The 13,051-nt window shown below is 33.8% G+C and overlaps 1 protein-coding gene across 1 annotated transcript in view; it reads right to left on the reverse strand.

The window, feature by feature from the left end:
* Window positions 1–13,051, reverse strand: part of KYNU (kynureninase) — a 126,922-nt gene that overhangs the window by 12,360 nt on the left and 101,511 nt on the right. The window contains exon 13 of the mRNA XM_035008118.1: window positions 226–278. Within this exon, the coding sequence (XP_034864009.1) occupies window positions 226–278 (53 nt within the window). The remainder of the gene's footprint in view (window positions 1–225; window positions 279–13,051) is intronic.

Raw genomic sequence — 13,051 nt, forward strand, 5'->3', positions numbered from 1 at the left:
TTCCACTTATCTCCCTACAAAGGGATAGACCCAAATTCATGCTAAAACCTACAAACACTTAGTCTTACACTCTGGAAATGTCATTTCTTATTTTAAGAATTCTCAGTGGCATTTTCAAAGTGCACTCTCCATGAGGCATGTATATTACATATCATACAAAGACAGATGAAAATTGAAATGAAGGTAAAATGAAATGACTTGGGAAGTGAAATTGAATACACTTACTGTTATCCATCTTAAATCGGGTGCTGAGTTCATGGCCAAACCATCCCACTAACCTAAAACATAAATAACAACATTAGATATTTTGATCTACAAAAATAACTGCAATTGGGGCGCCTGGGTGGCTCAGTTGGTTAAGCGACTGCCTTCGGCTCAGGTCATGATCCTGGAGTCCCGGGATCGAGTCCCGCATCGGGCTCCCTGCTCGGCAGGGAGTCTGCTTCTCCCTCTGACCCTCCTCCCTCTCATGCGCTCTGTATCTCATTCTCTCTGTCTCAAATAAATAAATAAAATCTTTAAAAGAAAAAAAATAACTGCAATTAATACAGGAATTTGGGGCCTGTATATCAAAACCATTTGTGATACGAGTCATCAAATATTTAAGCATATACATGTTAGATGATATCACAAGGCAATTAATATTTATAACCTTATCAAGAATGAGGATAAAAATCAATTTATTCATATTACTAGTTATATTATTTTTGTGATGTTAAATCATCTGAAAATCTATATTTAAGGATCTTTTTCTTATTTAAAATAAAATGAACAAAAATGTTGAGTTTTTTTAATTTTAAAACGGAAGTATAAGCTCAAAAAGGAAAAGCAATTAATGTAATAATATATTTTTCACAATAGGCTCCCTAATGAGAAATGGTGTTAAAATAACCTATATAATTGTGGAAAAAATTTGAGTAATTTCCTAAGGAAATTGATTACTGTCATATTTTAGTGAGATTAATAAATAAGTAGGAAAAATCATATAAATGTATGTGTGTGTGTGAATATCAGAGGAAAAGAATTATAATTTAAAGAAAAATATAAAATTTGAGAAACAGTAACTCAGTATTTCTGGTATGTTCTCTCTAAATAAATTTTTCATTTTAATGCTGTCAAAATAAAAAAAAATTCCAAGGTACTTTGTTAGAACTGAGCAAAATACTTTTCAGTTTATGTAGAATATATGAGTGAAAATAATAAATTTTGAAATAGAAGACTATAATGGTGAGTATGCTCTATCTAATACTATTAGCATGCTATAAAATTAATGAAATGAATGTGCATAGGACCAGTGAATGAAGCATCAGGGAGACAAATGGAACATGACAGAAAATATAAAAACAAGGAAACCTGGGTGGCTCAGTGGGTTAAGACTCTTGGTTTGGGCTCAAGTCGTGATCTCAGGATTGTGAGATTGAGCCCCCGGTTGGGCTTCACTCTCAGAGTAAAGTCGGCTTGAGCTTCTCTGCCTCTCCCTCACCCTCTGCCCCTCTCCCTGCTCGTGTGTGCTCTCTTTCTCTCTCTCAAATAAATAAATAAAATCTTTAAAAAAATATATATAAAAACTGTCCTCAGATCACATAACAGCTTAATAAGTGATAACTGTCACATTTCAAACAACGCAAGGATAAAGAAAAGATATTCACAGATTTATATGGTTTTGAAGAGAAAAATCTGACTATAAAAACAAAAGGAAATACAGAGGCAAATATCGATAGATTTATAAATATTTAAAATACTGTACTGAAAAGACAGACAAAATTAAAAGACAAACCAATGATGGGGAGAAGGCTGCTACTTGCCACCTATGAGTTTTCACCCAGTTTTTTCATCAGAGAAGGGTCAATGCCCCCCCAAAGCTACCCAGCCATAGAGCATGGACAGGGCATTATAAAAGGAGAAATGTAAATGTCCCACAAATTCAGAAAAAAAAAAAAAAAGAGTTCAATCTCAGTAATAATTTTTAAAATGTGAAATATCATAAAGATGAGACCATACTTCATATATCAAATTGGCAAAGTCATTCAAAAAGTATGAAGCCTATCATCAAGGATTCAAAGAAAAAGAAATGAGTACTTTGTCTAATCATGAGAATAATAAGTAATAAAACCTGTCTAGAGTACAGTTTGAGAATGTATATGAAAAATATGTATAATTTCCTGTCCTAGGACTTTTACTCTTTCCAATTTATTTGAAGTACTATTTGGATTACAGCATTTGGAGTACATTAAGATATATGTACTAGGACAATGAGCACAATACTATTTACAATGTCAAAGCACCTAAATATCTTTTAATAGAGAGCTAATAAAATGACTTATACTACTTTCATATAATGGAATATTACTGAAGCCATCACAAAAAAATCCTACTTAAAAGAATATATATTCAAAAAGAATAAAATGGAGATCACAATATTTAGAATATTATTCCAATTATAGAACAATAAAAAATATGAAAAAGCCAATAAAATATAATGCATTTATATGAAACCCTGGTCAAAATGTTAAAATTTTTTATTTCTGCTTTATTCTTATCTGTAATTTTCAGAATTTTCTAAAGAGCATGTATTGTTATTGCATCAGAGAAAATCTACAATTATAATTTTAACCCATATTCATTAGTTCAAGCTTTAATTCTAAAAATTAGCTTATTTTGTACACTTTGAATATATACATACATATATATTTATATCTATAGATATACACATATTTTTCTATGTATATAGAACATATATATAGAATTAGTTAGCAAAGATTGATTAATTATGTAAGATAACTAATGCTTTTACCCTCAAAAATATCATATGGCTTCCCTTTTCTTGAAGGGAAAAATTCATCGCCTATTAGCCCAAGCATAACTTTCAAACCTTATTCCTAGTATTTTTTTTCTCATTTCAAGTGATTCATTCTCAAAACCTATCAAAAACCCCTCCCACCCCACCCCAACACCATGGTTTTTCTGCCTGAAATGCTTACATGGGTAGAAGCTGTGTAGGAGCAGTGAAAGAAAATATCAGGGCAGAACAGTGGAAGCCCAAGTGATATTAACACATCAGGAAGTTCCACTACTTTCTGAAGAGAAGGCAAATTTTTTTTATTTTAATTTCAAAAGCTACCCCTTGATAAAATTGTAAGTAAAATACAAGGATGAGCAGGATTACTTTCAGAATGGCTGCTATATTAAAAAAGAAAAGAAGACATTTTTATATAAAGAAACAAGAGGAGCCCTAACAGTTGGAAGTAGTCAGAGAATGCGATAGCTGAAAGGCTACCCTGTCCCCTTCCCTAACCTCCAGTTCAGGTGTCTCCCCAGATTGCTGATCCAAGAAAATTCAACTCATTCAGGGATGAACAATGGAAAAGGGAACTGGGTATTGCAGTCACAAAGATTCTACACGAAAAATGTAAAAGTAGAAAAATCTATGCACAGATAAAAAACATGCACCAGGCAAAGGTTGCCAGAAAGCTGATGAACATGCAAAGCAAGGAGTAAGTAAATTAAACAATAGAAACTTAATGAAGTAATATTTCATATGATGCAAAAATACCCAGTAGAAATGCAGGAATAGGATTGATATAGCTTGACAACAGGAGGGAGGAAAACAAGCTTGCAGAAATCAAGAAAAAATCATAAAAGAAAAATAAAACACATAAAAGAAATAAAGAAAGAGTTTGGGAAGAATGCAAGGAAGTTAGGAAACTAGAAAAGACACCAGGGGTCAGAGGACTGCTGTGAGAAAAAATAAACAAAAAGAAAAAGAAAAAAGATTTAAAAGAGTCAAGAGAGAAAGTTGTATCATAACCAAAGTGAATTTCCAAAGAAGACAAGCAAGGAAGGAAGCAAGAAGAAAAAAAAAATTTTTGAAGTTGTAATTCAAGACAACAATGACTGAATGAAAATGAATAAAAAATGACTTTAATCAACTATATTGAAAAAATGCAACATTGAGCGAATTGGAGAGCATTAATCAAGAGTAGTCACTTTTATTTAAAGTTTGTTAAAGTTACTGGATTTTAAGGATGAAGAAACAAAATGAGATTCCAGGCAAAAATGGTGAGGACAAAAGAAAGTAAAAAAAAAATTAGATTTGTTTCAAAATCATCAAATGCAACCATTCAATGAAGAGGATAATGTAGAAATATCTATATAATATTCCCCTGCCATAGAAAGAAAACAATGTGTGAATATTATGGGTGGACAAGCCAAATTGTATAAAGACTACTGGTGTTAATCAAGCAAGAGATCAGCGAATATTTTGCCATGAATTCTTTTTTCTCTGTTTTTATTTTTTGTTTCAAATTTTTATTTCAATTCCAGTTAGTTAACATATAGTGTAATATTGGTTTCAGGAGTAGAATTTAGTGATTCATCGCTTATATATAACACCCAGTGCTCATCATAACAAGTGCACTCCTTAATGCCCATTACCCATTTAGCCCATCCCCCACCCTCAATTTGTTCTCTATTGCTGAGTCCTATGGTTTGCTTCCCCCTCTTTTTTTTTCCCTTCCCATATGTTCATCTGTTTTGTTTCTTAAATTCCACATATGAGTGAAATCATATGGCATTTGTCTTTCTCTGACTGACTTATTTTGCTTAGCATAATACACTCTATTTACATCTACGTTGTTGCAAATGTTAGGATTTCATTCTTTTTGATGGCTGAGTAATATTCCACACACACACATATACATATACATACATATACACGCAAACACACACACACACACACGCACACCACATCTTTATCCATTCATCAGTCAATAGACATTTGGGTTCTTTCCATAGTTTGGCTATTGTTGATAATGCTGCTATAAACATCGGGGTGCATGTGCCTCTTTGATCCCATGAATTCTTCATAAAAATCTACATAAGGGTAAAGTTAAGTCAGCCAAGAGACATTATGACAAAAACATATGTGGTGACTATTGAATGCCTTTAATTATAGGACTAGGATTAAACAAATGTGGGAATGAAGGTGACAGAACATAACAAAAGAGAATGTTATATGACAATGTGAAAACAGTTAACTGGCAAAATGGGGGTAATAAAATAATTTCATTGATCATCTATACTTAAACTTGATAAATCAAGTAATAGAAGTATAATCAGATCTACGAATATGCACGAAACACCAAGCAAGTCAAAACAGACTAAGTCGGGCGCCTGGGTGGCTCAGTTGTTAAGCGTCTGCCTTCGGCTCAGGTCATGATCCCAGGATCCTGGGATCGAGTCCCACATCGGGCTCCCCACTCGCGGGAAGCCTGCTTCTCCCTCCCCTACTCCCCCTGCTTTGTTCCCTCCCTCGCTGTCTCTCTCTGTGTCAAATAAATAAATAAAATCTTAAAAAAAAAAAAAAAAAGACTAAGTCATGGGCTGATGGGAATTTGGGCAGAAGGAAAGGAAACCTGCTAAATTTTTAATTTCTCATGGAAGAGAACTAATAGAAGAAAACAGGAAAGAATAAAATTTTTAATTAAAATATGAAATATCAGAACTATTTGCTGAAAAGCAGTGAACAAAAAAGCAAAACCTATCTCATGTTGAAAGACTAAAATGATCCAAAAACAGAAAATTTGACACTGAATGGCACCGAATTAAGACCAGACAAAGCCATCAAAGCAATACAGATCAATGGGTTTAATTCAAATACTGAAAGACAAAGTTACCAGATTATACCATAAATCAAAGAGAATCAGTTAAAATGAGTGATGCAGAAAGAAACAGACTAAAAGGATGAGCACAGGTATAAGTGGAAATGCAAAAATAAAGCAAGGGTGGATGCAATCTTTATATCAGACAAGATGAAATTCAGACCAAAAAGAATCAAATGGTTTGAAGAAGGGCATTTTATAATGCTGATGAATTAAGATATTCACAATAAAAACAAAACAGTTATGAATTTCTAGACATCACAAAACAGGGCAGCAATATTCATAAAACGGAGGTTAAACAGAAGTAGAAATATCCTGTGGTTTCAGAAGAGTTTCATTGACCTCATTGAGTCTATGACAGATCAAGTAAACAAAATATCAATTAAGAGGTAAATCTAATTGATAAATGTTAAAGGCTTTGCCCTGAAATAAAGATTATAGCTTTTTTTAAAAGTGCTCATAAAATACTGACTAAAATTAACTACAAAATAATGTAATATTTCCTAAGTGGATATGTTGCTGGCTATGTCTTCTGATTACAATCCAATAAAATTAGCAATTAATAAGAAACTCAAAAAGCAAGAAGACTCAGTTACTTGGGAAGTTAAAATTTATCTCAAATTACTTTTATGATCAAACTGAAATGGTAGAATTTCTTTTAAAAATAATGAAAACACTATAGATCAACATCTTTGGGATATTGGTAGATAGTGCATGGAGAAAAATTCATAGCTTTAGATGTCAGATCAATAGAAACATTTTTTAAATGTAAGTAAATAAATCAATAATAAGACTAAAAAGTCATAGAGAACAAGAAAATAAACTGAAATAAAGCTGTAATATACAATTAATAAAGATAAAAGCTGGAATTAATGTTTAGAAAGCATAAAATAAGTTACAATGATATATAAATAAAAAATCTATTTTGGTGAGGGTGAAAGATATTGATGAATTGAGAAAACACAAGTGTAACTATAAAAACTAAAACATTGTGGGGAGGAATAATCACAAAATAGGGAAAAGAAAAAACATCATAAGAGACTGCTAAAATCAGGTTTGGTTTATCTTTTATTTTTTTAAAAGATTTATTTATTTATTTATTTATTTATTTATTTATTTATTTGAGAGACAGAGAGGGCAACAGAGAGAACAAGCATGAGCACGGCGAAGGGCAGAGGGAGAAGCAGGCTCCCCGCTGAGCAGAGAGCCCAAATAGGGGCTCGATCCCAGGACCCTGGGATCATGACCTGAGCAGAAGGTAGATGCTTAACTGACTAAGCCACCCAGGAGCCCCTAAAATCAGTTTTTTTTTTTTTTTCATTTTTTTCAATCAGTTTTAAAGCTTTTTAATTTTTTAATTTTCTCGGAGAATTTATTTATCCCAACTAATTCCAGAAAAGAAAAAAAAAACATCGAAACCTGCAGATTTTAACAGAAGAAATAAACATCTCAAATATCTAACATTCCTAGAAGAAGGTGATCACATAGGGAAATTCTGCCACACTTTTCAGAGTAAATAATTCCAAAGTTATTTAAACTATTCCAGAGCATAAAAAAACAAAATACAAAAAAAAAAGTATAGGAAAGATTCACACTTTTTTGGGAACAGATATAACATTAATATCAAACCAGGTTAGAATTGCACACATAAAGAAAAACACAAGCCAATCTGACTTAAGAATATTAATACAAAAATCACAAACAGATTCAAACACCACATTAAAATAATAATGTGTTATGTTATGAAGAGTAAGGGTTTATTTAAGAAATGCAAAAATGGTTTTATATTAGCAAATTTATTAATATACAATTTATTATATTAATAAAACTAAAAAGACAATCATAGGATCATCTCTATAGACCCTATAAAGACATTTTATTTTATTTTATTTTATTTTATTTATTTATTTGAGAGAGAGAATGAGATAGAGAGAGCATGAGAGCGGGGAGGGTCAGAGGGAGAAGGAGACTCCCCGCTGAGCAGGGAGCCCGATGTGGGACTCGATCCTGGGACTCCAGGATCATGACCTGAGCCGAAGGCAGTCGCTTAACCAACTGAGCCACCCAGGCACCCTAAAGACATTTTCAACATTCTGCCACAGTTGTTAATTACAAGAAAATTAAAATGAAACAAAATAGTAATAAGAAGACACTTATTGCAGTGAAATATATCTGTGTCAGCCTAAAAGTCAAATTTGCACTTAATGGAGAACACTAAACATGCTTTCAATTAATACTAAGATTTTGCTGGGGTGCCTGGGTGGTGTCTGCCTTCAGCACAGGTCATGATCTCAAGGTCCTAGGATCAAACCCTGCATTGGGCTCCCCGCTCAGCGGGGAGTCTGCTTCTCCCACTCCCTATGCTCTTCCCTCCCTCCTCCCTCCTCTCTCTCTCAAATAAATAAAATCTTTACAATAAAAAATACTAAGACTTTGCAGTTATAAAAATTGGAAACTAGAAAGTAAAGTATGACTACTTTCAAATTATATGATCTTATACCGGTATGAACAAAAACATTATTTATTATAGTAGTCTGGCACAAAGTTAATATGAGAAACAAATACCCAAAATTTAAAATGACAACAAATGAGTACAGTACCAAGAAATTTTCCAGACCTACACAAGGTAAATTTTTAAAACACTCCTGAATCTGAACAACAAAAAGATTTGAATAATATCCAACAAGAAAAAAAATCAATTCTTCTCAAGTTAATGTGCAAATTTAGATGATCCCAGCAAAAAATACAAAGGATTTTATTTTATTTTTTAACTGGATACTAGACAAGCCGATTCTAATACCATATGGAAAAACAAATCATAGTAAGAAGAGCAGTATTTCTATAAAATATTCCTATGTTACAAAACTTCAGAATGAAAACGTGGTACTGTGTTAACAAATCAATTAATATACAATTCGCTATATTTAAAAAGCTAAAGAGAAAGTCATAGGATTATCTCCATAGACTAATGAATCATAAGAGAAAGTTCTATCAAACAACAATCTGTTTAAAAAAATTATTTTCAACCCATGTCACAAGAGGTTAGTTAATCCTCTTAGTATAAAAATATCTAGAGATCAATAATGTAAAAATAACCCAAGAAAAATGACCAGAAGATCTGAATTGATCATATAGAAAAGGAAAATGCCCCTTAAATGTTAAAAAGAATACCTCTCCACTTACTTAAGGTAAGAAAAATACAAATTAAAACTATATTGAGATACCACTGTTCACTTCTTAGACTGGCAAAAATTTAAAACTTAGATTACACATTCTCTTGCTATTAACATGGGTGATGAGGTATTCATGTATTATTGTGGGGGTATAAACTGATGCACCCCTCTGGAGAACAAATGAATAATAGCTATAAAAGTTACAAATACATATACCCTTCAACCTAACAAATTCACTTCTGGGAATTTATTCACCAGAACTTGTACTGGAATAAAATGAATTATGTAAGAGTCATTGCATCCTTTTTAGCAATAGTTTAAGATAGAAAAGAACCTAAAATTCCTTCAATATTAGGTTGGTTTCATAAATCATGGTAAAGCTATATAATAAAATGCCATATAACTGTTAAATTAAAAGTGAACGAGGAAGACTTCTATGTCCTGAAAAGGGAATGATTTATAAGAGACACGAAACAAACGGAAGATGTAGAATAGAATGTAGAGTATCTTTTGTGAATACTAAATACTTGCTTATTTTTGTTTCCCCTCGCCCCCAACTAGAACGTAAGCTGATCAGATCAGCTTGTACTGCTCGTAGATGAGTGTTTGTAATGTGGGTGATGTGATGTGTGATAAGCAGCCAATAAGTGAAGCATTGGTTAAGGCAGCTGAACCAGTGTGGTGATGGTCAAGGGAGACTGCAGAGGAAGCTGAGTAGAAGAATGAGTATATTTTGGCAAAGGAGGAAGGAAAGACTCTTCCAGATGGTCAAAGTAGCATGTGCAAAGACCAGAAATAAGAAAGGACAAGGTTCTTTGGGAGTTAAGTGACTTTCCAAAGGCAGACTACTCCATGTTGTACAACTGACAATTATCCCCACTATTTGAGATGTAACCAGTATGTATTGAAGAGGTATTATGTGAAATTTATTCAACATTATAAAAACTTGCTTTTCTTTCCACTTTTAAAACCCCTCATTTAAACAGGAACCAAACAGTAAAAGGATAATTATCAGAACTTATTATTTTTTTATGGTTAGAATACACAGCAGAACTTTCTCAAATCTAATGTAAATATTAGCTCATATAACAGTTTGAACTCCATCCATGGGATATACGGAGAGAAATTTTATTATACAACTGTTTATATGAGATTCTGAAGTTTATCATAATGGATATTTACTTTGAGAAGCATTAAGCATTGATTTAAAAGATAGTTATAAAAAAAATACCTGAGGCTTTTCTGGAAATGATTATGAAATCCATGTACACTGAGAAAATTCTCAACTTATGTTGTATAGAAGGAACGATTTAATAATCCTATTAAATATAAGCAGATATTTTTCTAAATGACATATTCATATACTGAAAGATGTATCTATGAAACAACAGAATTTTAATTATGGCTGTAGCTGAGGTCTTGCCTCAGTTCTGAAGAACATATCTCATTTCAACTGAAATAATCATTTACTGAAATTTTACATGATGGCAATGAACTTAGTACTTTATCCACATAGATGCCCACTTCTACTTTTAAAAGCCTCAGGGCAAGCTTTATATTTTAAAAGTTCACTTGCCAGGGGCACTTGGGTGGCTCAGTCGGTTAAGTGGCTGACTCTTGATTTTTGGCTCAGGTCATGATCTCAGGGTCATAAGATCAAGCCCCATGGCAGGTTCCAAGCTTAGCAGGGAGTCTGCTTGAGATTTGCCTTCTTCCTCACCTTCTGCCCCTCCCCACCCCCATGTTCTCTCTCTCAAATAAATAAATAAATAAATCTTTTTAATCTTTTTATTTATTTTTTATTTTTTTTATTTTTTTAAATTTTTGACAGAGAGAGAGAGAGCACAAGCAGGGGAAGTGGCAGGCAGAGGGAGAGAGAGAAGCAGGCTCCCTGCTCAGAAGGGAGCCCGACACAGGGCTTGATCCCAGGACCCTGGGACCATGACCTGAGCCGAAGGCAGACACTTAACCGTCTGAGCCACCCACATGCCCCAAATAAATCCTTAAAAAAAAAAAAAAGTTAACTTGCCAAAATGTTTCAACAGAGTAAATTTTGAGAGCAAAGTATATTCCAGAATAGGCTGGTGTTTAGACTGATAGCTGAATGATAGATTTTGTTTGAATGGTCTGAAGGGAAAAAGTAAAGGGGACAGGATATATTTCACAATGCAGAAAATAGGAAAGACAATTCCTCAGTTTTCACAAAATTTGGCATTGCCCTAAATTCAACTCAAGCCACTGAGTTTAATTCAGAGTCCACTGATGAGTTTCTCATTGTCTGAAGCTGACATTCTATCTAAACACTAGTCACTACTAGTAAAATCTGGATTTCCAATTTTACATGACATATTCCTGTCCATCCTAAAATATGTCTTGTTTTGAGGGGAAATGTTTTAAATGGTCTCACTTATGTGTTCAAAGATCTATGATTATATTTCAGTGATCCTACATTTTGCCAATTTTCATCTCCAAAAACAAAATAAATTAAAAAAAAAAACCTACTTAGGAAGTAAGAAAGAATATTCTACACATAAGTAAATGAACAAATATCTAAGCTTACATTTAGTATGTCATTGTGCCTCTGGGAACATGAGAAAGTTTAAGAGTGTTAGGAGGTTACTGTTTGTTCTTTAGTCACTGGTCATGAAATCTCTAGCAATGGAAAACTAGTCAGATTTTCAGTTGCATACACTGACACTGTGAATAATCATCACATACCAATTCATTGTGTTTGGCTCAGTGAGCATTTTGCATGATGTCCCTGATAGGTGGTATGCCCTCCACCTCTAGCACACACAGACTAGGTGGGCTCATTTCCCCCCACCTCCCTTATCCACTCTTATTTTTTTTTGTTCTATGCTGTCTAATCTTAAATGAATTTTTTTATCTTATTTTATTTTTTAGATTATTTATTTATTTGAGAGAGACAGAGATCACAAGCAGAGGGGGAAGGGGCAGAGGGAGAGGGAGAAGCAGACTCCCCGCTGAGCAGGGAGCCCGATGTAGGGCTTGATCCCAGGATCCCAAGATCATGACCTGAGCCGAAGGCAGATGCTTAACTAACTGAGCCACCCAGGTGCCCCTGAATTGATTTTTTAAATTAAGTTCACTAAATTTCTAGGTGTGCACTTAATATTCAATTTCAGTATTGTTGTCAAATGAGTTTTCCAGAATAAAATACTAAATCTGATTTAAAAACCGATGGTCCAGTTTGGGTTCTCCTCTCTCTATCAATGATATTTTTAGTCACACGTTAATTGCCAATTTCCCCGACATGAAAAATCTATGGATTGAGAAACAACTACTAATACATTATTGTTTGGAAAAAATGTTCGGAGTGGTAAAACTTTGAAGAAATTAATTAATTATTTGTCCCATCATTTTCAAATAGCTACCTATAACCTTCTTCTCCATGGTCATTCAGTAAATTTTATTGTTTCAGGATCACTTAAGTGGAGAGCACCAAGGGATGTATATAGTACTAAAACATCTTTTAGTTTTGAGTTCCAACATGAACTTTTGAAACTTAGAGACAGTAATCTTTAAAGGCCAAGACTTCTGGTTTGCAATAGACAGACATTAGGGAATTCGAATCATGATGTGTCTAATATAGCCTAGCATAAAGTCTATGCCGTAAACAGCAAAGAGAAAAGAAAACTAAGAAAACAATGAACCTAATTCATGAATAAAATAAAGTTTGATCATGCTAAGGAAGGAGAAGCTTCAGAAAGGGAAGAGAAAGATTGGATTCAGATCCCTAATACTGAGCCCTGATGGACTCTCTAGCCCTTGTTAAGTTCAAGGGGATGGGTGTTGGGGTGGGTGTGAGGTCAGTGGGAACTCCAGATATGTTTGGGTAGAGGTGATGACAGAAATTGCCTGAACTATGTCCCCTCAGCTTTAGAAGGCAATCCAGAGGGTGTGTATAGAATCCCTCCATGCCAGCTTAGTGCCACAGTCTTCGTGTAAAAATGTGAGCAGAATGGAACCATGATAACACATACAACTAAGATCATACTAATCCAAGAGGCCCAAGAGAGAATCCTGAAATTCCTGTGCCTCCAGAGAAGAGAACAGAAATGACAGAGAGATTCAGTATCCTCGTGGATCTAGAGGGTTGGGATAAAGAGCGTGGGGCTGGTTCCATAGACAGCTTGGAGGATGCAGCAGTAATAGAAGCAGATGACCAAGGGTGTGTCGGGTACATTTTAGCGGATT

This window comes from Mirounga leonina, unplaced genomic scaffold (assembly GCF_011800145.1).
Source record: "Mirounga leonina isolate KUSES-001 unplaced genomic scaffold, KU_Mleo_1.0 Mir_151, whole genome shotgun sequence".
Lineage (NCBI taxonomy): Eukaryota > Metazoa > Chordata > Mammalia > Carnivora > Phocidae > Mirounga > Mirounga leonina.